At 36.8% G+C, this 25,142-nt stretch overlaps 1 protein-coding gene across 7 annotated transcripts in view; it reads left to right on the forward strand.

The window, feature by feature from the left end:
- Positions 1–24,766, forward strand: part of HACE1 (HECT domain and ankyrin repeat containing E3 ubiquitin protein ligase 1) — a 118,215-nt gene extending 93,449 nt beyond the window's left edge. For 4 of the 7 annotated variants that reach the window (XM_088840683.1, XM_088840686.1, XM_088840685.1 and 1 more), the window contains 5 exons: positions 8,295–8,426; positions 9,946–10,044; positions 10,324–10,394; positions 23,031–23,158; positions 23,955–24,766. In XM_088840683.1, coding sequence (XP_088696809.1) covers positions 8,295–8,426; positions 9,946–10,044; positions 10,324–10,394; positions 23,031–23,158; positions 23,955–24,118 — 594 coding nt within the window. In that variant the 3' untranslated portion in view covers positions 24,119–24,766. The remainder of the gene's footprint in view (positions 1–8,294; positions 8,427–9,945; positions 10,045–10,323; positions 10,395–23,030; positions 23,159–23,954) is intronic. The other 3 variants (XM_088840684.1, XM_088840688.1, XM_088840690.1) reach the window with 1 other exon arrangement.
- Positions 24,767–25,142: the final 376 nt, after the last annotated feature.

The raw sequence follows: 25,142 nt of genomic DNA on the forward strand, positions 1-25,142 counted from the left end.
GTTACCCTCCTAGCCATTAACCTCATCATAGCATTTGCATTTTCTAGTGATATAATAACCACTGCCTATTGAGTACTTTGTGTATATTTTATGTATTTGAGCCATGTTCTTTATGCATTTCTCATTTACTGTAACAGCCTTTTGAGGTAATTATTTCTATTCTTTCAGTGTGGAAACAGCTTTAATAATAAAAGCATGTGATATTTATTAAGTGCTTATAATGTACTGCTGCTAGGCACTGCTAAAGGTGTTTTGTTTGTATTAACTTAAACAATCATATGAGGTCTAGATACCCATTTCTGCAGGTGAGGAAACTGAAGCATGGCGAGGTTAAATTGCTTTCCTCCAAATCGCAGGGTAATAAATGGTGGATGTGAATCCAGTCTATAAATTTCAAGCCTGAGCTTATAACTATGACACTATATTTCTTTAGAAATTAAATAACTAAGGGCTCAAAATTGGTAACTGGTAGACCCTCAGTTTAAATCAGGTTCTGTATGGTTGTGTAACTGCTGGGTCTCTTATTTACTAAGGCAGTGGATATGAACAAGGTAACATACAAATTTAGTATGCTTTCCAAATTTATGATTCGCAAAGGGTAAGGGTGGGGAGGGAGGGAGGGATAAATTAGGAGTTTGGGATTAGCAGATATGTACTGAAGTGAAGTCGCTCAGTTGTGTCCAACTGTTTGGAACCCCGTGGGCTGTAGCCCACCATGCTCCTCTGTCCATGGGATTTTCCAGGCAAGGGTACTGGAGTGGGTTGCCATTTCCTTCTCCAAGCAGATATGTATGGTGTTAGTTTCAGATGTGCAGCAAAATGATTCAGTAACGTGTGTGTATTCTTTTTCATAACCTATGATGGAAAAGAATATGAAAAAGAATACACCCACACACACGTAACTGAATCATTTTGCTGCACATCTGAAACTAACACCATTTCGTATATCAACTGTACTTCCATTTAAAAAGCTTGGTATAGTTTCCTCCATTTCATTTTTATTTGGTTGTTCTCAGTGTGTATGTTAACTATGCTGTGCTCAGTCGTGTTTGACTTTTGTGACCCTATGGACTGTAGTCGGCCAGGCTCCTCTGTCCATGGGGATTCTCCAGGCAGAGATACCGGAGTGGGTTCCCATGCCCTCCTCCAGGGGATCTTCCCAACCCAGGAATCAAACCCAGGTCTCCCACATTGCAGGCGGATTCTTTACTCTCTGAGTCATCAGAGAAGCCCAGTGTGTGTGTGTGTGTACTCATTATTATATTTTATTGCCAGTTTCATTTGATTTATTTCACATACAGACACATTTGATGCCTGTACTAGTAAAAAATCGAAACTTCTCTATATAGATTATTGACTTAAAGTGGATTGCTTATGTGTGTCTTCAGAAAAGTATACTGTGAAAGGTCTTTTAATACTCTGGAAACTGTTAAAACAGTTTAGGTCTAAGGTTCTCAATATTGAGTGTATTTTTCTATTTGAGTTTTAAATTATCTTTAGTATCTTTTTGTCAACAATGGAGAATATCTTTTTCTTTGCATTTTAGTTCATATATTCTAAAAATTCACTTCAAAAATCACCAAATCCATGTAATGGTAATCTGAAGAATCACTATTTTCAATGACTGAATTTGTTCCAAGTAAACTGAAGTAATAGGATATTTATCATACCTTCAGTCTTTATAGCTTAATTTGTGACCTTAAAAATAATATACTGGTAAAGGATAAATTATTGGAAAATGTTACATTGTTTAAATGTGCCTCTCTTTTCTTATACCTACTTATTCATGCGGAAGAAACCTGGTGTCCTTTGAGTTTTTCCTGAAGAAATTTTCAGTAAGAACTCTTACATATGATAGCAATAGTAATCAAGTGGATAAGCCCAGGAAAGAAGCTTTTACTGTTAAAGGATTTATATTCAAACAGTGAACTGCATGGTGCCAGTTATAATGCCATTTAAACTGTTCGTTTAAAACTAAAAATAACTATTTCAAACAATTTTATGGGTTATGTCCAAGTTTATCAGTTTACTTCGAAGGGGATAAGAACATCTTGCTTTCACTATTAAAAGTTAACTATTAGTTAAGTAAGTATATCTTTTAAGAAATAGTGAAAAAAATTTTCAAGAGGAAAAATATTCTTAAAAAAAAGGTGTCAGTTTTCAGCATTACCACTACTCCTCATAAAAAGACATAATTTAGACTCAAAGCCTGAAAAGAAGTTAACATTTTAAGGAAGATTTCAAGGGATGATATTATTCATTCCCTAGATTAAAAAGACTAGGAGATTTTAAAACAAAATGTTTCTGTAACTGTCTGTATAATTTAACTAGAATATTATGTCTGAAAACTGAATCTCAATCTTACTGTTTTTATTTTTTCCCTTTGCAGTTATTTTTTGCTTACCTATCTTATATCAATTATGAGGCTTGGGGTTGAGCTTTAAAGAATTTGCTAAGGCTCTTTTTTATTGTTGTTATAATAGCTTATGGTGAACGATGTCGGATTCGTGATCTCTGAAGAAGATTTAGCTTCGGGACCAGGGACCAGGCTTGATCATTCAAGAGCTTTTGTATAGCAGAGTTTTATTAAAGTACGAAAAGGGACAGAGAAAGCGTGTGACATAAATATCAGAAGGGGTATGGAGAGTTCCCCACTTGCTAGTCTTAGAAAAGGGAGTTACATACTTTTTAAATTGCTTATTACAATAAATCAAAAGAATGTCTCAAGGTTGTAAAGATCTTACTAGACCCACTCCCATAATTTACGTTTTAAGATAACAGGATTAGCCAGAAGGTTTTCAGGAAGGAGAAACTGTCCTCAAGCAGGATACATTGTTGTTATATAATCCTTGTGTGTTGTGTGTTAGTCATTCAGTAGTGTCTGACTCTTTGTGACCCCACAGACTATAGCCCGCCAGGCTTCTCTGTCCGTGGAATTCTTCAGGCAAGAATACTGGAGTGGATTGCCATTCCCTTCTCCAGAGGAACTTCCCAACCCAGGGACTGAATCCTGGTCTCCTGCCTCACAGGCAGATTCTTTACCATTTGAGCTACAGCGAAGTCTTAAGATGAGTTGTTTGTTGTGTAATCATCAGTTCCAGGCTTAAAGAAAAAAACATTTTATGTGACTTAAGACTAAGGAATGTAGAGAAAAGATGTTTGTTTTTTCTTCCTTCTTGAGAATCCCAGACTCCATCTCCACTTTGAGAGCCCCAGACCCCTTTCTCCTCCTCGAGGACCTCAGACTTCTTATCAACCTGCCTAGGAAAAATTGACTGTCTCAGTTGCCTGTGCTGAAACTTCCTAAGTTGAAAACTTTCTATAATCACAACTATTTCACCAGAGCAGGTACTCACTCAGATTCTTTAGTATAGTTAATTCTCCAGTTTAATTCTGTGATATCTGGTATTATTTTATGCCCTCAAAGGATTAACAAAACTCAGGTAGGAGCAAATATGACTCTAGGATGTGCTATCTGTTGGCAATAAAATATCCCTACCCCTGAGTTACGTCATTTCTTTAAATACCTTAGAATTAAGTGAGATTTTAGGTTTCACTTATATTTCATGTTTATTTGAGAAACTCCTTATGCCAGTGTTTTGTGGACTCATGGTCATCTACATGTTGACTGTTTCCTTAGAGCATTTAAGATATTTGATGTAGTTACTCAGGAGCATGAAATGTGGGGGTGAGTTACTTGGCCTTTGTAGGTGGTGGGACTGTCTGTAGCCAGTGTAGTATTTCTGCACAGTATGCATAGTAAAAATGTTAATGTATAATGATAGTTAATGTTCATAGTAATAATTGTATTACCAATAACATGTTAATATGTGTTACTGTCTTTTGAGGATGTGTTCTGTAAGGAAGCAGGGAAACATTTTAGAAACAGTTGGATTTAGATTTTTTTCTGTTAAACACATTTATCTTTCACCTTTCTGAAAACTCTTACTTTACTAAACAACTCAGAAGAATTTGTGCTGGCTAGGATTTTATTATTTTACTGAGAAATAACTTAGACCAACATTTCTCTATATTTAAATTAATATGGAGACTGGGATTTGAAGGAACTGATTTTTCACAAATTGATATCCAATAACTATAGGCCAGAGATACAAAACTAAGTATGGGAAATAGTATATTTGTGAAAATTAATTTTTTAAAACAATGTATGTGGAAATAATAGGAATTAATTGATAGAAAAGTGTGTACTATTCAGATAAATATAGAATGCAGTGACAAATTAAAATAGATAAAACTATACTTGAACAGTTTATGCTTCATAATTTGAGGTGTTGATTAATGACTCAAGCGAATAGTACCTTAAGATAAAGAGAAATATATAATTAATGAATGGAGCAGAAAAAGTTTTAGTATTTTCATTAAGCAGATTAGTTAGAGCAGACATCAATTAAAATATAATCATGTGTTAGTGCAAAAATCATTGGTAGTTATTATGTGTATATTTTATTTCTTAGATTGGATCCTGAAGATTCAATTTGTGTTGCTGTTTGATTGGCACACGTTTCCATGTCCCCCTCTCTCTAAATACCTGGATGTAACTTGTAGAATCTGATTAATTCCTATTCAGTGGAGAAAAACCTTTGGGTGGTTGGGAGTGGGATTTGGAGTGAGAGTAGATTGAATAGCATGGTATGTAGATGGTAATAGATGGTAGCTTTCCCCATGCCAGATTGCAGGAGCCATGCAGGGTTGGGGAAAGCTGTGAGCAATCCATTGTGACATTTCTGTAGCTCTGAGATGTATGGAGAATTCATAGCTGGAGTCATGTACAACGTGTTGGCTCAGTGCCTGTGGGTATTTTTGAGGGATTGAGGGGAACAGTGTCAGATTAATAACCCCCCAAGAAAAGATTAAAAGAAGGGGCCTAAAATAGGCTTTTTCTCTCTGCATTTAGAGCATTCATTCCTGGGAGGTGAGAACTATATACATATTGCTTTTAATTCTTGAAGTTTCACTTAGATGGGTAATTTAAAATGTATGAATATTAATGGAAACTGGCAACCCACTCCAGTATTCTTGCCTGGGGAATCTGTGGACAGAGGAGCCTGTGGACAGAGGAGCCTGGTGTACTACAGTCCATGCAGTTGCAAAGAGTCAGATGTGACTGAGCGACTGATAGACACACACACACACACACACACACACACACGAATAATAACAATGATAGGGTTTAATATACAGAGAGATACGGTCATTCACTTTGATCTGAGCCAAAATACATTTTTTTGCCGCTGCTGCTGAGTCACTTCAGTCGTGTCCGACTCTGTGTGACCCCATAGACGGCAGCCCAAATTTTAAGTGACACTATTCTTGATGATGTATATTTTAAATGTGTCAAAATAGTTTACTCAGAATGTTGTTGTTTTAACTCAGAATAGGCTGCACTTGAGTCATTTGATCAAGTTCAGAGTGTGTTTTAAATGAATTTATTGAATGTATATTCATCTCGTTATTTGTTGAACAGAAAACGGCAGCCACATTTTTAAGAGCTGAGGATCATTTCAGTTCAGTTCAATTGTTAAGTCCTGTATGACTGTTTGCGACCTCATGGACTGCAGCACACCATGCCTCCCTGTCCATCACCAAATCCCAGAGTTTACTCAAACTCATGTCCATTGAGTTGGTGATTCCATCCAACCATCTCATCCTCTGTCATCCACTTCTCCTTCTGCCTTCAATCTTTCCCAGCATCAGGGTCTTTTCCAGTGAGTCAGCTCTTCACATCAGGTGGCCAAAGTATTGAACTTTCAGCTTCAACATCAGTTCTTCCAATGAATATCCAGGACTGATCTCCTTTAGGATAGACTGGTTGGATCTCCTTGCAGTCCAAGGGAATCTCAAGAGTCTTCTCCAACACCACAGTTCAAAAGCATCAATTCTTTGGCGCTTAGCTTTCTTTATAGTCCAACTCTCACATCCATACATGACTCCTGGAAGAACCATAGCCTTGACTAGATGGACCTTTGTTGGCAAAGTGATGTCTCTGCTTTTTAATATGCTGTCTAAGTTCCTCATAACTTTCCTTCCAAGGAGTAAGTGTCTTTTAATTTCCTGGCTGCAATCACCATCTGCAGTGATTTTGGAACTCCCAGAAATAAAGTCAGCCACTGTTTTCACTGTTTCCCCATATCTTTGCCATGAAGTGATGGGACTGGCTGCCATGATCTTAGTTTTCGGAATGTTGAGCTTTAAGCCAACTTTTTCACTCTCCTCTTCACTTTCATCAAAAGGCTCTTTAGTTCTTCTTCGCTTTCTGCCATAAGGGTGGTGTCATCTGCATATCTGAGGTTATTGATATTTCTCCCAGAAATCTTGATTCCAGCCTGTGCTTTATCCAGCCCAGCATTTCTCATGGTGTACTCTGCATATAAGTTAAATAAGCAGGGTGACAATATACAGCCTTGATGTACTCCTTTTCATATTTGGAACCAGTCTGTTGTTCCATGTCCGGTTCTAACTGTTGCTTCCTGACCTGCATACAGGTTTCTCAAGAGGCAGGTCAGGCGGTCTGGTATTCCCATTTCTTGAAGAATTTCCCACAGTTTATTGTGATCCACACAGTCAAAGGCTTTGGCATAGTCAATAAAGCAGAAATAGATGTTTTCTGGAGCTCTCTTGCTTTTTCAGCGATCCAGTGGATGCTGGCAATTTGATCTCTGGTTCCTCTGCCTTTTCTAAAACCTGCTTGAACATCTGAAGTTAACAGTTCACGTATTGATGAAGCCTGACTTGGAGAATTTTGAGCATTACTTCACTAGCATGTGAGATGAGTGCAGTTGTGTGGTAGTTTGAGCATTCTTTGGCATTGCCTTTCTTTGGGATTGGGATGAAGACTGACCTTTTCCAGTCCTGTGGCCACTGCTAAGTTTTCCAAATTTGCTGGCATATTGAGTGCAGCACTTTCACAGCATCATCTTTTAGGATTTGAAATAGCTCAACTGGAATTCCATCACCTCCACTAGCTTTGTTCCTAGTGATGCTTCCTAAGGTCCACTTGACTTCGCATTCCAGGATGTCTGGCTCTTGGTGAGTGATCATGCTACTGCTCCTGCTGCTAAGTCGCTTCAGTCGTGTCCAACTCTGTGCGACCCCGTAGACGGCAGCCCACTAGGCTCCTCTGTCCCTGGAATTCTCCAGGCAAGAACACTGGAGTTGGTTGCCATTTCCTGCCCCAATGCATGAAAGTGAAAAGTGAAAGTGAAGTCGCTCAGTCATGCCTGACTCTTAGTGACCCCATGGACTGCAGCCTACCAGGCTCCTCTGTCCATGGGATTTTCCAGGCAAGAGTACTGGAGTGGGTTGCCATTGCCTTCTCCGGAGTGATCATACCATCGTCATTATCTGGGTCATGAAGATCTTTTTTGTATAATTCTTCTGTGTATTCTTGCCACCTCATCTTAATATCTTCTGCTTCTGTTAGGTCCATACCACTTCTGTCTTTTATTGTGTCCATCTTTGCATGAAATGTCCCCTTAGTCTCTCTTTTCTTGAAGATATCTCTAGTCTTTTCCATTCTGTTGATTTCCTCTATTTCTTTGCACTGATCACTGAGGAAGAACTGAGGATATATAGTGGTAGACAAACAGAACCTCTGCTTGCAGAGAGATTACAGTCTAATGAGACATTTAAGAAAAAAAGCAGACAAGTATACAGATGGTGAGACCTGAACAAGCTGTGTTTGGGGGATAGCGTTAGGGAACAAAGGGGAAAGTGGAAGGAAATGAGATGAGAGGGTAATGCAGAGGTTGGGTCGTTTGGGGCCTTATGGATTAGGGAAGGAATTTGGACTTTACTTCAAGTGTGATGGGAAGTCATTGTAGGGTTTTTGAAAGGAAGGTTATGTGATCTGAATTACATATATAAAAAAATATATATATATGCAAACATAGTTTAAAAAGTCACTCTGATGTGAAGAAGCAATACAAACATGGCAGCAGTGACACCAGATAGTCTAATATCCAGGTGAGAGATGATGGCTTGAACCAAGGTGCCACGAGTGGAGGTGATGCCACAAAGTCTGACAGAATATTTTTTGAAGATAGACCTGATAGCATTCGCTGATAGAAGGTGTGAGAGAAACCTGGATGATTGACTCCTAGGATCTTGGCCTAAACAGCTTAATGAATGATAGATTACTCTTTTGCTGAAATGTGTGAACATTGGTGCCAAATTAATTCTAAACCTTTATTTCTAAGATAAGAAATGGTCAGCAGTATCTTAAGTATGTGAAATTAAAAAAAAATAATCTCAGAAACCTTTTTTTTTTTTAATAGGCAGAGTACGTCCAGCTTGTCACTGAACTGCGAATGACAAGAGCCATTCAGCCTCAGATCAATGCTTTTTTACAGGGCTTTCATATGTTCATTCCACCGTCCCTCATACAACTTTTTGATGAATATGAATTGGTAAGGAAAAGCGTCAGTTCTTTTGCTGTTACAACACAACACAAAACTCCATTTGATGTAATTTAGAAATAATTTTAGTGCACAATAATGAATGGAATAATGTAGAAAATATGGTAAACCATTAAAATGTTCATGTTCAGGGAGTTGTAAGATTTGTGATTGTGCCTCTCTAAAGGTTAATAACTAGGTTAGCAGTTCCGAATGAGAAGTAGAGTATAGGTGGTGATTAACAAAAATGGAATGTATTTCCAAAGTATTCCACATGGGAGATGATGAAGGCCAATCTTCCCAGAGGCATTATTTACATTATTTCTGAATTTTTTAATTTCCAGAATAAAACAAAAATAGTGGGAAAGTATTATTGTTTTATATCTTTCCAAATTTAATGTCTGGCTTCATAGAAGAAACTGGGTTCTCACATCTATTTCTGCTTATAATCTGTTGTGATATGTTATTTGACTGAAATATATAGAGAAAATTCAGCCTCAGTTGGAAAAGGGAGAACCTTGCAGACTCCTTGAATAGATCTCAAACACCTAAGATTTGTCAGACACCACCTTATATTGACCTTTGTTAATATTTTTCAGAGTATACTGTATACTATATATACCTTATATATTTTTGAGGAGTTGCTGTAGGAGAAGTGACTTTGAACCACATGTATCTTTCTCTGCAATAACAAAATCTGATGTTCTGGCCTGTCAGTATTGAGCGTAGGCTAGTTATTGCCTTATTTTACCGAGTAAACACATCCAACTTTGAGATATGGTCTGATTTAGAGATGTGGACAAGCTTTTTTCATGTTCTGTTTTCACTTGAGGAATACTATGGTAAAATACTTTCGCCATTCTTAATTTCATTCTTAGTTATTTGATTGATATTTTGTTTGTTTGATGATCTTCCTGAAAAAAAGGATACCAAAAGTCATTAGTAGGAAAATTGTGTTTTTTTTTCACCTTTATGGAAATTTGACTTTAAAGGGTTGGAATTATTTCAGAATAGAGTTCTTCTAAGGCCTAAATCTGTTTTTATGTTTTTAAAAATAACTTTTTATTATAACTTCTTTTTTCTAGTGATTAGAGTTACTTGATCTTTTTCTTTGCTTAACTCAGATTTATTTAGGTCTCTGTTGTTATTTTTATATTGAGAGTATAGTATCTTTATAAAATTTAACAAATTCATAAAATATATATAAACAAAAGAGAATAATGTTCTTAGAATTGTTGCACATATAAACTTGTGGCATATGTGTTTCTTTGTAAACATGAAGGATTATCGCTCATGTTTTAATTAAATTGTATTAGTGTAGCGACATCTCCACATCTCACAATATTTGTGATTATTAGTATCAAGGGTTCTCTACCATGTAGTACTTGTTATTGATAACATGCAGACACTGTCACAGAAATAAATCAGTTTTACATGGGATTAGTTTCTAATTAAGACAGATTTGCTATTTAAATGTAATCTCTTTTTTCCACCAAAGAAGATTAATGAAATATTTTCTTCTTTCCCAAAGGAGCTACTGCTTTCTGGCATGCCAGAAATTGATGTGAGTGATTGGATAAAAAATACAGAATACACAAGTGGCTATGAAAGAGAAGATCCAGTTATTCAGGTAAAATCTCTCTAGAGCTTAGAATGAAGTTAAGTTTTGCCATTTAATCTTGTAAGCTTTTCAGCACTATTGAATGAAAACCTATATTAATTAACAAAGTAAAGTTTTTCCCTAAATTCTTCTCATGGGAATTCCATATGAAAGCTTTGTATGAAATCTTTTTTGATAAATGAGTTTCATAGAATAAAATATGCTTTATGAATATTGCATATTGCTCTGGTACTAAGAAGCCTACAATTGCTCTGAAATGTGAGTTTAGTTTTTTATTGTTGTCTTTAGTGGTTCTGGGAAGTTGTGGAAGATATTACTCCAGAGGAGAGAGTTCTTCTCTTGCAGTTTGTTACTGGCAGGTAAGAAGTGTTTTTATGATAATATAGAAAGAATTTAATGTATTCCATTTCTAATGGATTAGAGATAAGCAACTCAAAGTGAATTATTACTCTGAATTGTCTGTTTCTCACCTCCTTTTCTATATTTTTAGATATTAAACAAAGGATTATTCAGAGTTAAAATATATAGTAGTACCCAAAATATGTTTATTTAAGGTATAAAAAATTGTTCCTATCAGAACTGTCAACGTATATATTATTTTGTAACTTGATAGTCTTTTCAATCTGTAAGTCAGTAATAGTAGCCAATAGTTGTTGCTGGGACAACACACACACACAATACATATAATACCCATATGCAACATTTTTTTCTTCAATTTTCGTCAGATTTTAACGTTTTAAGATATGTGGCCTAAAAACTAATTTGTGATACCATACATTGAAAACTGTACATTTGGAAACAATTAAACATCATCAGTGTTAGAAAACTAAATGATTTAAATCTCTCTTAACTTGCAGTTCTGAAAGATGTAAAAGAAAGGTGTGATTTTCATTGTTGGTAACTTAGAATTTCATATGTATCCTTCTATTTATGAAAGTATAGTTCGGTTGTTTCATTATAAATTTGCATGGTTCTTCTAAGAAAATTGGAACATAGAAAACTAAAATAAGAAAAATCATCACTTGCCAGCAATAGCCATTATAAATAATTTGATATATTTATTTTTTACTACCTTTTTTTAAAAACATAGTGTGAATGTATATCTATATTACATACATGTAACTTAAAGTCCATTGTTTTATTTTTTAAATTTTATTTATTTGTCTGCACTGCATTTTAGTTGTGGCATGCAGGCTGTTTGATTTTTGTTGCAGCATGCAGGTTCTTTAGTTGTAGCATGTGGAATCTGGTTCCCCAGCCAGGAATCGAACCCAGGCCCCCTGCACTGAAAGCGCAGAGTCTTTGCCATTGGACCACCAGTGAAGTCCTCACTGTTTTATTTTTAAAGCAGTTTGTAACCATTGTAGAAAATTGGAAAATGGAGAATATAGAAAGGAGAAAATGAAAATCCCATAAGTAATTACACTGTTCATAGATAACACTATTACTATTTTGCTGTATTATTTAGTTTTTTAAGTATATAGTTAGAAAAATAGTTGGAGTTACAATGTATACCTAATTTTATTTATTTATTTACTTTTTTATTTATAAATAAAAAAAATATAGTATAATAATATAATAAATATACCTAATTTTTTAAAGAATAAATACAACATGAATTAGTCACAGATTGTAGACTAAAAATATGAAACAAAATCTTGTCAGTTTTTTGTTTCCTTGGCTTCTTAGTGCCAAGAAATACCTAGAGATTTGAGTAATTTAATAAAAAGAGTTAAAAATTATGTTTTATATGTAGGAAGGTTAGATTAAAATTTTATAAAATCATCTTTCATCTCAGTCTCTGAATGTAATCTATTTTGGTTATTCTTCCAAAGTTTTTCGGACATATACAAGTTTTATTTAAAAAAAAACAAAACACATTGTTCTCTTTTATAACTTTTGAATTTAATAATATATTATTTAAAATGGATTCATTTATAGATCTGATTTTTTAAATGGCTATCTATTCTTAAATCTATTGACCTCTCAGCAGCCGTGAAGACATACCTCACGTCCAAGGTAAGAGAAACCCAAGTAAGACGGTAGGCACTAAGAGAGGGCACCAGAGGGCAGACCGACTGAAACCACGATCATAGAAAACTAGCCACTCTGATCACATGGACCATAGCCTTGTCTAACTCAATGTAAGACATGCCGTGTATGGCCACCCAAGACGGACGGGTCATGGTGAAGAGGTGTGAAAGAATGTGGTCTGCTGGAGAAGGGAGTGGCAAACCACTTCAGTATTCTTGCCTTGAGAACCCCATGAACAGTATGAAAAGGCAGAAAGACAGGACACTGAAAGATGAACTCCCTAGGTTGGTAGGTGCCCAATATACTACTGGAGATCAGTGGAGAAATAACTCCAGAAAGAATGAACGGATGGAGCGAAAGCAAAAACAACACCCAGTTGTGGATGTGACTGGTGATAGAAGCAAGGTCCAATGCTGTAAAGAGCAGCATTGCATAGGAACCTGGAATGTTAGGTCCATGAATCAAGGCAAATTGGAAGTGGTCAAACAGGAGATGGCAAGAGTGAACGTCGACATTCTAGGAATCAGCGAACTAAAATGGACTGGAATGGGTGCATTTAACTCAGATGTTCATTATATCTACAACTGTGGGCAGGAATCCCTAAGAAGAAATGGAGTAGCCATCATAGTCAACAGAGAGTCCAAAATGCAGTACTTGGATGCAATCTCTGAAATGATAGAATGATCTGTGTTCGTTTTCAAGGCAAACCATTCAATATCATGGTAATCCAAGTCTATACCCCGATGAGTAACACTGAAGAAGCTGAAGTTGAACGGTTCTATGAAGACCTACAAGACCTTTTAGAACTAACACCCAAAAAAGATGTCGTTTTCATTATAGGAGACTGGAATGCAAAAGTAGGATGTCAAGAAACACCTGGAGTAACAGGCAGATTTGGCCTTGGAGTACAGAATGAAGCAGGGCAAAGGCTAATAGAGTTCTGCCAAGAGAACGCACTGGTCATAGCAAACACCCTCTTCCAACAACACAAGAGAAGACATCACCAGATGGCCAACACCGAAATCAGATTGATTATATTCTTTGCAGCAAAGATGGGGAAGCTCTATACAGTCAGCAGAAACAAGGCTGGGAGCTGACTGTGGCTCAGATCATGAACTCCTTATTGCCAGATTCAGACTTAAATTGAAGAAAGTGGGGAAAACCACTAGACCATTCAGATATGACCTAAATCAAATCCCTTATGATTATACAGTGGAAGTGAGAAATAGATTTAAGGGACTAGATCTGAATGAGTGCCTGATGAACTGTGGATGGAGGTTCGTTACATTGTACAGGAGAAAGGGATCAAGACCATCCCCACGAAAAGAAATGCAAAATGGCTGTCTGAGGAGGCCTTAGAAATAGCTGTTTAAAGAAGAGAAGCGAAAAGCAAAGGAGAAAAGGAAAGATATACCCATTTGAATGCAGAGTTCCAAAGAGTAGCAAGGAGAGATACGAAAACCTTCCTCAGAGATCAATGCAAAGAAATAGAGGAAAACAATAGAATGGGAAAGACTAGAGATTTCTTCGGGAAAATCAGAGATACCAAGGGAACATTTCATGCAAAGAGGGGCTCGATAAAGGACAGAAATGGTATGGACCTAACAGAAGCAGAAGATATTAAGAAGAGGTGGCAAGAATACACAGAAGAACTATACAAAAAAGATCTTCACGACCAAGATAATCATGATGGCGTGATCACTCACCTAGAGCCAGACATCCTGGAATGTGAAGTCAAGTGGGCCTTAAAAAGCATCACTGTGAACAAAGCTAGTGGAGGTGATGGAATTCCAGTTGAGCTATTTCAAATCCTGAAAGATGATTCTGTGAAAGTGCTGCACTCAATATACCAGCAAATTTGGAAAACTCAGCAGTGGCCACAGGACTGGAAAAGGTCAGTCTTCATCCCAATCCCAAAGAAAGGCAATGCCAAAGAATGCTCAAACTACTGCACAATTGCACTCGTCTCACACGCTAGTAAAGTCATACTCAAAATTCTCCAAGCCAGGCTTCAGCAATACATGAACCGTGAACTTCTGTTCAAGCTGGTTTTAGAAAAGGCAGAGGAACCAGAGATCAAATTGCCAACATCTGCTGGATGATCGAAAAAGCAAGAGAGTTCCAGAAAAACATTTATTTCTGCTTTATTGACTATGCCAAAGCCTTTGACTGTGTGGATCACAATAAATTGTGGAAAGTTCTTCAAGAGATGGGAATACCAGACCACCTGATCTGCCTCTTGAGAAACCTGTATGCAGGTCAGAAAGCAACAGTTAGAACCGGACATGGAACAACAGACTGGTTCCATTTAGGAAAAGGAGTACGTCAAGGCTGTATATTGTCACCCTGCTTATTTAACTTATATGCAGAGTACACCATGAGAAACGCTGGGCTGGATGAAGCACAGGCTGGAATCAAGATTGCTGGGAGAAATATCAATAACCTCAGATATGCAGATGACACCACCCTTATGGCAGAAAGTGAAGAAGATCTAACGAGCCTCTTGATGAAAGTGAAAGAGGAGAGTGAAAAAACTGGCTTAAAGCTCAACATTCAGAAAACCAAGATCATGGCAGCCAGTCCCATCACTTCATGGCAGATAGAGGGGGAAACAGTGGCTGACTTTATTTTGGGAGGCTCCAATATCACTGCAGATGGTGACTGCAGCCATGAAATTAAAAGACGCTTACTCCTTGGAAGGAAAGTTTTGACCAACCTAGACAGCATATTAAAAAGCAGAGACATTACTTTGCCAACAAAGGTCTGTCTAGTCAAGGCTATGGTTTTTCCAGTAGTCATGTATGGATGTGAGAGTTGGACTGTAAAGAAAGCTGAGCGCCGAAGAATTGATGCTTTTGAACTGTGGTGTTGGAGAAGACTCTTGAGAGTCCTTTGGACTGCAGTGAGATCCAACCAGTCCATCCTAAAGGAGATCAGTCCTGGGTATTCATTGGAAGGACTGATGTTGTAGCAGAAAGTCCAGTACTTTGGCCACCTGATGTGAAGAGCTGACTCATTTGAAAAGACCCTTGATGCTGGGAAAGATTGAGGGCAGGAGGAGAAGAGGATGAGAAAGGATGAGATGGTTGGATGGAATCACCAACTGAATGGACATGAGTTTGGGTAAACTCCCGGAGCTGGTGATGGACAGGGAGGCCTGGTGCTGTGCTGTATGGTATCACAGAGTTGGACAGGACTGAGCGATTGAACTGAACTGAATGGATATTGTCCTTTATTGCTGTTTATGAATTCCTGTATGAATAATGCTGAAGAAATAAGCAGCCTGGTGGGCTGCTGTCTATGGGGTTGCACAGAGTTGGACATGACTGAAGCGACTTAGCAGCAGCAGCAGTTTGATTATTTATAAATATAGGATAAATAGGATAAGCATATAGGGAAAATTCTTAAAAGGGAAATTTTTGCATGCAAAGTATATAAATTTTTATAACTTTGAGACATTCCTCACTTAAACTTCAGAAAGATACCATTATTAACATCAGCAGGGAATGAGAGGCCCTGGTTCTTTCATTCTGTCAATGTAAGATATAATCATTTTTATTTCCGTACTTTCTTATATGTTTACTTTGTCTTGGAATAGATTTCCTGTCTTTATTTTTGTATATTATTCTACCATCATTTTAAAAAAAATTGTTTTTTAATGTTCCTAGATATATAGATAGGGACATTTATAATTCTGCAAATATTTTCCCCAGTTTATCATTTCCTTTTTAATTTTATTAAGTTAGACATATAGATTTTCATATAGATTATAAATTTAATTTTTAAAAATTCTATAATGAAGATTCTAAATTAGGTTGCAAGCTGATTATTACTTTCCTTACAGTTTTTTTTTAAATATATTCTTCCCTACTCCCAAGCTTTTGTATACTTATATGTTTTTTCACATTTTTTGGTAACATTTTTGTTTCTGTTTTTACATACCAGTTTTTAAGCCATGTGGACTTTATTTTGGTTTATGTTGTAAGCCAGGGCTCTTTAATTTTTTTCTAAGTGGTTTATATTTAAATGCTGTTTAATAAATTACTATATTTTCCTTCATGATTTGGTCGGTATGAGTCTTTAAAATGCAGGAAATGAATATTCAAGTTCTTTAGTACTAAAATTGTTAGTTTGCTACTGTTATAAAAAACACTTGGATTAGTGATACACAATATGTCTCCTGGGTCTATAGTCATAGTTAGCAATGCTGAAGAGAACTGCACTGTTTGCTATTTAACTGATAGAGAAGTATAGTAGCAAATCATTTAAACTGAGATGAAGGATTTGGGTAAAGATTAGAAGCCAAGGAGGCTGAAGGGAAACTAAGCTTTACCTTCAAGTTGAAAAATCCACTTTTCAGCACTTCGTCAAAATGGAGTCCTTGCTTTGAATTTAAACAGAGTAAATCTTAAGTTTTTTTAAACCATAACTTTCCTTTTACACTAGACCCAGTTATCAATAGGTATAGTGTTTGCCCTACTAGACCAAAACTATGTACTTTTTTCCTTTTTTGCACTTTCTGGAAAATTCTGTCTATCCTTTAGATTGTAAAACGTCTTCCTCCATATCCATTATTTAGTCTAGAACAATCTTACTAAAGAGTTGTAGGAGACTAGAGTTGTGTTCTAGTTGTAGGAACAAGAATCTGTATCATCAGTAACTTTAAAGTATTTTTATGGTGGTGACAGTATTTTGTTTATCTACAAGACAGTCTTAAATTTCTAACTTTTGTTTCATTATCTGTTAGTAATCAATGTCAGACTATATGACTACTTTGTATAAAATAGAAATATGTCATTTTAATTAACTGTAATTTTACATTGTATAATTCAGGTGTCATAATACTCAACCAAAGACAGTTTCATTTATTTTTCTCATACATGCTTAAGCTTGATGAGCCGTAATCTTAGCTTAAGATCCACTGGTTATTCAAGTAGGGGGCCCAGTCAATGTTTGTAGTTTAGAAGAGGAATAGGATTTCAGGTATTGTTTGTGAATATCAGTTTACAGAATATTTTCAGTTTAGATATTAAAATTGGAGGCTCACCTGATTTTTGAAAATTTATTTATATGAATATTAAAATTGAAATAGTTGTGATATTGAAATTTGTGCTATAATTTGTGTAAGAATCAGTGTCAAGGCTCATTTTCTCACCTGTCCTGATGAAGTGGTATATTTGTATTTAAAATCTGCCTCTAATATCTTTCATCCCTTTTTATTTTTGGTCACCTTTGTTAATTTTTTAGGCAAAGGTTAATAAACTAATAGATGAACTAATGTTGAATTTTATTTCACTTTATAGACATATATATTCCGGTCTTTAGATATTCTCTTGCCCTAAGTAGGAATTTCTCATATGTTAGGGTTTTGTTAGGAAGATTCAGGAATCCTTTTAACATTCACTTGTATTTCTAAGGTAAGTTTAGGCATTTCATCAATAAAGTATTTAATAGTAACCAAACTACTTCCTAGCTAGAAAAGAAAACTGCTAGTTTTAGAGATCTTTTTCTATTGGATTGTTTTTTTCTCTGTGAATGTGTGCATATCATCTGTGATTTAAATATTAATAGAATATCTTGGTGCATTATTCAACAGTTTTTTTAGTGTGTGTGGTAAGACATATATAACATTTTAATCAGTTTTAAATGTACAGTTCTGTGTACATTCACATTGTCATACAGCCATCACTTCCATTCATCTCCTGAGCTTTTTTATTTTCCTCAGTTGAAACTGTACCCATTAAACACTAACTTTCCATTTCCCATACCCCCAGTCTCTGGCAGCCACCATTCTACTTTCTGTCTATTCTATATGAGTTTGATTACTTTAGGTCCCTTATAGGTAGAATCATATGATGCCTTTCTGTGACAGACTTATTTCACTTAGCATGATGTCCTCAGTATTCATCCACAGTATAGCATATGTCAGAATTCCCTTCCTTTTTCAGGATGAATAGTATTCTGTTGTATGTGTTTACCACATTGTGCTTATCCTTCTATCCATGGATGGTTACTTATGTTGCATCCACAATTTGGCTATTGTGAGTAATGCTGTTATGAACATGGCATGTACAAATATCTCTGAGTCTCTGCTTTCTGTTCTGTTGGATATATACTATAATTCTATGCTTAATTTTTTGAGAAACTGTCATAATGTTTTCCATAGTTGCCTGCACCATTTTATATTGCCTTCAGTTCAGTTCAGTCGCTCAGTCGTGTCCGACTCTTTGCGACCCCATGAACCACAGCACGCCAGACCTCCCTGTCCATCACCAACTCCCGGAGTTCACTCAAACTCATGTCCATCGAGTCGGTGATGCTATCCAGCCATCTCATTCTCTGTTGTCCCCGTCTCCTCCTAAGCCCAATCCCTCCCAGCATCAGACTCTTTTCCAGTGAGTCAACTAGTCGCATGAGGTGGCCAAAGTATTGCAGTTTCAGCTTTAGCATCAGTCCTTCCAATGAACACCCAGGATTGATCTCCTCTAGAATGGACTGGTTGGATCTCCTTGCAGTCCAAGGGACTCTCAAGAGTCTTCTCCAGCACCACAGTTCAAAAGCATCAATTCTTCGGCGATCAGCTTTCTTCACAGTCCAACTCTCACATCCATACATGACCACGGGAAAAACCATAGCCTTGACTAGACGGACCTTTGTTGGCAAAGTAATGTCTCTGCTTTTTAATATGCTATCTAGGTTGGTCATAACTTTCCTTCCAAGGAGTAAGCGTCTTTTAATTTCATGGCTGCAATCAGCATCTGCAGTGATTTTGGAGCCCCAAAAAATAAAGTCTGACACTGTTTCCACTGTTTCCCCATCTATTTCCCATGAAGTGATGGGACCAGATGCCATGATCTTCGTTTTCTGAATGTTGAGCTTCAAGCCAACCTTTTCACTCTCCTCTTTCACTTTCATCAAGAGGCCTTTGAGTTCCTCTTCACTTTCTGCCATAAGGGTGGTGTCATCTGCATATCTGAGGTTATTGATATTTCTCCCGGCAATCTTGATTCCAGCTTGTGCTTCTTCCAGCCCAGCGTTCCTCATGATGTACTCTGCATATAAGTTAAATAAGCAGGGTGACAATATACAACCTTGACGTATGCCTTTTCCTATTTGGAACCAGTCTGTTGTTCCATGTCCAGTTCTGACTGTTGCTTCCTGACCTGCATACAGGTTTCTCAAGAGGCAGGTCAGGTGGTCTGGGATTCCCATCTCTTTCAGAATTTTCCACAGTTTACTGTGATCCACACAGTCAAAGGCTTTGGCATAGTCGATGAAGCAGAAATAGATGTTTTTCTGGAACTCTCTTGCTTTCTCCATGATCCAGTGGATGTTGGCAATTTGATCTGTGGTTCCTCTGCCTTTTCTAAAACCTGCTTGAACATCTGGAAGTTCACGATTCACATATTGCTGAAACGTGGCTTGGAGAATTTTGAGCATGACTTTACTAGTGTGTGAGATGAGTGCAATTGTGTGGTAGTTTGAGCATTCTTTGGCATTCCCTTTTTTTGGGATTGGAATGAAGACTGACCTTTTCCAGTCCTGTGGCCATTGCTGAGTTTTCCGAATTTGCTGGCATATTGCCTTCAGCAGTTGCATAAGGGTTTCAATTTCTGCATGTCCTTTCCAAACTTGTATTTTTTCTGATGCCTTTTTTTTTAAATAGCTGTCATCTTAATACCTGTGAGGTAGTTATATCAGTGTAGGTTTTTCTTTTAACATTAAAAATAATTAATTTACTTATTTTGGCTGTGCTGGGTGTTCGTTGCTGCACAGGCTTTTCTCTAAGTGCAGGGATTAAGGGTTACTTGCTAGTTGTGGTGTGTAGACTTCTCATTGCAGTGGCTTCTCTTGCTGTGGAGCACTAAGGCATGCAGGCCTCAGCATTTGTGGCGCATGTGCTCAGTAGTTGCAGGTCACAGGCTCTAGAGGATAGACTCAGTAGTTGTAGCACATGGGCTTAGTTTAAGTTCTTCAGCATGTGAGATCTTCCTGGACCAGGGATCAAACCCATTGGAAGGTGGACTCTTTACCACTGAAACACCAGGGAAGCCCTCAGCCCTCAGTGTGGTTTTGATTTGCATTTCCCTAATGACAAGTGATTTTGATTGAACATCTTTTGAATGCTTATAAGCCATTTGTGTATTTTCTTTGGAAAAATGTCTGTTTGAACCTTGTCCTTATTTTTTAAATTGGGCTTTTGTTGTTAAGTTGTAGGAGCTCTATTTATTGGGTTGGGCAAAAAGTTATTTGGGTTTTCCTGTAAGATGTTGCAGAAGAAACTGAATGTACGTTTTGGCCAATGTGGTACTTTCTCAATATTGATTCCTTGTCATATTTATGATTTAAAAATATTTTCTCCTTTGGCTCACCTTTTCATTCAGTTCATGGTATCCTTTGGCACCCAAGTTTTAATTTTATGTCCAATTTATCTATTTTTCTTTTGTTGCCTGTGTCTTTGGTATCATATCCTAGAAATTATTACCAAATCCAGTGTCAAAAAGCTTTTCCCCTGGATTTTCTTCTAAGAATTTTATAGGTTTACCTCTTCATTTAGTTCTCTGATTCGTTTTGAGTTAACTGTATACGGTGTTAGGTAAAGATCTAACTTCATTTTTTTGTAGTGAATATTCAGTTTTCTCAGCACAGTTTGTTGAAAGGACTGTCCTTTTTCTGTTGAATGTTCTTAACACTCCTGTCAAAAATCATTTGGCTGTGTATTTGAGGGTTTATTTTGAGGTTCTCCATTATATTTCTATCTGTCTTTATGTCAATACACACCATTTTGATTACTGTAGTTTTGTAGTTTAAATTTCAAAATTAGAAACTGTGAGGATTCTGGCTTTGTTCATCTTTCTGTAGTCTATGTTCAGTTCAGTTCAGTCACTCAGTCGTGTTTGAATCTTTGTGACCCCAAGACTGCAGCATACCAGGCTTTCCCGTGCATCAGTAACTCCTGGAGCTTACTAAAACCCATGTCCATAGAGTTGGTGATGCCTTCCAACCATCTCATGCTGTGTTGTCCCCTTCTCCTCCCTCTTTCCCAGCATCAGGATCTTTTCAAATGAGTCAGCTCTTCACATCAGGTGGCCAAGGTTGGAGCTTCAGCTTCAGCATCAGTTCTTCCAATGATATTCAGGACTGATTTCCTTTAGGATGGACTGGTTGGATCTCCTTGCAGTCCAAGGGACTCTCAAGAGTCTTCTCCAACACCACAGTTCAAAAGCATCAATTCTTCAGTGATCAGCTTTCTTTATAGTCCAATTCACATCCATACATGATTCCTGGAAAATAATAGCTTTGACTAGACGGACCTTTGTTGGCAAAGTAATGTCTCTGCTTTTTAATATGCTGTCTAGGTTAGTCATAACTTTTCTTCCAAGGAGTAAAGCGTCTTTTAATATCATGGCTGCAGTCACCATCTGCACTGATTTTGGAGCCCAAGAAAATAAAGTCTGCCACTGTTTCCTCATCTATTTGCCATGAAGTGATGGGACCAGATGCCATGATCTTAGTTTTCTGAATGTTGAGCTTTTAAGCCAACTTTTTCACTCTCCTCTTTCACTTTCATCAAGAGGCTCTTTAGTTCTTTACTTTCTGCCATAAGGGTGGTGTCATCTGCATATCTGAGGTTATTGATATTTCTTCCGGCAATCTTGATTTCAGCTTGTGCTTCATCCAGCCCAGCATTTCTTATGATGTACACTGCATATAAGTTACATAAGCACGGTGACAGTATGCAGCGTTGGCATACTCCTTTCCCAATTTGGAACCAGTCTGTTGTTCCATGTCCAGTTCTAATGGTTGCTTTTTGACCTGCATACAGATTTCTCAAGAGGCAGGTCAGGTGGTCTGGTATTCCCACCTCTTTCAGAATTTTCCAGTTTGTTGTGATCCACACAGTCAAAGACTTTGGCATAGTCAATAAAGCAGAAATAGATGTTTTTCTGGAACTCTGTTGCTTTTTCAATGATTCAGTGGATGTTGGCAATTTGATCTCTGGTTCCTCTGCCTTTTCTAAAACCAGCTTGAACAAATGGAAGTTCACATATTGTTGACGCCTGGCTTGGAAAATTTTGAGCATTACTTTGCTAATGTGTGAGATGAGTGTAATTGTGTGGTAGTTTGAATGTACTTTGGCATTGCCTTTCTTTGGGATTGGAATAAAACTGACCTTTTCCAGTCCTGTGACCACTGCTGAGTTTTCCAACTTTGCTGGCATATTGAGTGCAGCACTTTCACAGCATCATCTTTTAGAATTTGAAATAGCTCAACTGGAATTCCATCACCTCCACTAGCTTTGTCTGTAGTAATGCTTCCTAAGGCCCACTTGATTTTGCATTCCAGGACATCTCGCTCCAAGTAAGTGATAACACCATCGTGGTTATCTGGGTCATGAAGATCTTTTTTGTATATTCTTCTGGGTATTCTTGCCACCTCTTCTTAATGTCTTCTGCTTGTTAAGTCCATACCATTTCTGTCCTTTATTAAGCTCATCTTTGCATGAAATGTTCCCTTGGTATCTCTAATTTTCTTGAAAAGATCTCTAGTCTTTCCCATTCTATTGTTTTCTTCTATTCTTTTCACTGATCACTGAGGAAGGCTTTCTTATCTCTCCTTGCTATTCTTTGGAACTCTGCATTCAAATGCATTCTCATTATGTCAGGTAACATTTAAAAAAATTCATCCGATGTAAACCTCTGGAAAGATAAGTGTAAAGAATTCTCTAATTTTCCCACTGTTTAAAAGAATACAAAACAAAAACCTTTGAGCCTAGATATTTTCACAAACAGGGAAATCATTTTGGATTACACATAAAAGCCTCTGTTGCTTGAATTAATCAAGTAAAACATTTATTTATTCAGCAAATATTTAATGACTGTCTGCTAGATACTAGTCATTTTTATAATTCGAAATATATCTGTTTCAAATATTTTTCTTGCATGGTTACAACTTACTAGATATGAACTCTTAGTTCCAGGGTCCCACATGGTGGATTTGCTAATATCATGGGTGGAAGTGGATTGCAAAACTTCACAATTGCTGCTGTGCCATATACTCCAAATCTTCTACCTACTTCAAGCACATGGTATGTTAAATTAGTTTATTTAAATGCACTGTGAATTGTCTGATTAATTTTAAATGATCAAAGGTCTGACTGCTTATTGCTTCATTGAGAGGAAAATCTCAACAGTGTTCTCTGTTCATTTTGTAATCACTGATAAATAAAGAACTATATAGTATTAGTTTCTTGCCTTCCGCTTTGTAGGTAGGGAAAATGTTTGAGAAAACTATCTACTTAGATTCTGTGTGTGCATGTATGCTGAGTTGCTTCAGTTGTGTCTGACTCTGCGACCGTAGACTGTAGCCCGCCAGGCTCCTTTATCCATAGGATTCTCCAGGCAAGAATACTGGAGTCGGTTGCCTTGCTCTCCTTCAGGGGATCTTCCCAACCCAGGGACCAAACCCATGTCTCTTATGTCTCCTGCATTGGCAGGTGGGTTCTTTTACCACTAGCGCGACCTGGGAAGCCCCACCTATACTTTAATTGAATACATATAGTTCAAATATCACTAAAGTTACACTGTCATAAGTATCACTGAGTTACACCATCATTTCAAACTTAATTGCCCTATTGCTTATTTATTTTAGACTGGAGGGAACTTATTTTTGTCTGGTACATTTGCATACTAAAGAAAACTGCAGTGCAGCAGGGTTTGGTGTTTTTTTTTCCTTTTTAAATACTACTTCAGGGTTTTCCAATTTGAATGCAAATTTGAGAGGGTGGTTTTATGTTAATTTTGAGTAGTGTTTTCACTTCTAGACAAAACAATAAAATATTTCAGAGCTTTCCGATTTAATAGTGGTATATTTTTCTTTTAAAGCATCAACATGCTCAAGTTACCTGAATACCCAAGCAAAGAAATACTCAAGGACAGGCTTCTTGTGGCACTACATTGTGGCAGCTACGGTTACACAATGGCATAATGAAGTCTGGAAAATTCCTCTGACTGGTGATGCGCAATTCAGAGTGGCAGAAGTAATTTAGGAAACTGTCAACAGAAAAGCAGCCCAAATGCAGCCCATAGGCAGGGCTGATGTTTAAAATTCATAAGGGATCAGGTTTTCTTTTTTTCCTCTCTCACTTTCCCTTTTATGTCTTCTCAGTTTGTGATACAATTAGAAAATATAAAATCACAGTAGTCTTTATTTCAGAAATGCTAATTGAAAATAACAGAAACTGTCCTTTTTCACATTTAGTCTGATCCAAGAGTGTGTTAAGGCAGCATCCTATTCTACATTCCACATCTCCTATGTAACTGTTACGTTAAAAAGGTGTTCTCTCTTTATTTTTCTATATAATAGATTGTATTAGGACATCCAGCCTGGTATGTCCTATTGCATGTAAAGTGCCGTTTATATTTTGGAAAACTCCTGTATAGAATGGGTTAATTTACATTGTGTATAAAGCCACAAATATGTATTTTCCCATATTGAATCTATATTGCAATGATGTTTTTTAGCTTTTCAGTATTTTACTATGTAAAGTTTAGACTGATGTGACTAATAAACAGCTGACGAAATAACATCTGATTTATATATTAAAGCTTTGGCTGTATTGTATGAATTATTGTCTCAAAGTTATTCTTATGCTTTGTTTAATTATATTTAGATAAAATTAAAATATGATATTTTACCATGTTTCTTTTCATTACTATGGTTTTATCTGTGGACTCTAATGTCACATTTGAAAACATAGTCCAGTGTGCAGATTACAATTTAAGTATGTAATTCTTCCTTAAATTTGCTTTTTATGATTAAAATGTTGAATTCAAGTGATATATACCTAATATAGAGCATTGGATTTTTAAATTTTAGGGTGGGCTAATCAGTTTTCTTTTGAAAAGACGCATTTGAATAGTTACAGCATACCTTTTGGGGAGAAGCAAGAACACTCTGACATTCAAAAATATTAATGGAGGAATTTGTAATGTTTAGGGCCTTGCCTCTGGAAACTTAAAATAGACTATCCAGTGGCATCATTATTGGTAAAATGACTCTTATATGCATAT

The sequence above is a fragment of the Moschus berezovskii genome, chromosome 10 (assembly GCF_049115385.1).
Source record: "Moschus berezovskii isolate FMDL1 chromosome 10, NW_MosBer_1.0, whole genome shotgun sequence".
NCBI classification, from domain to species: Eukaryota; Metazoa; Chordata; class Mammalia; order Artiodactyla; family Moschidae; genus Moschus; species Moschus berezovskii.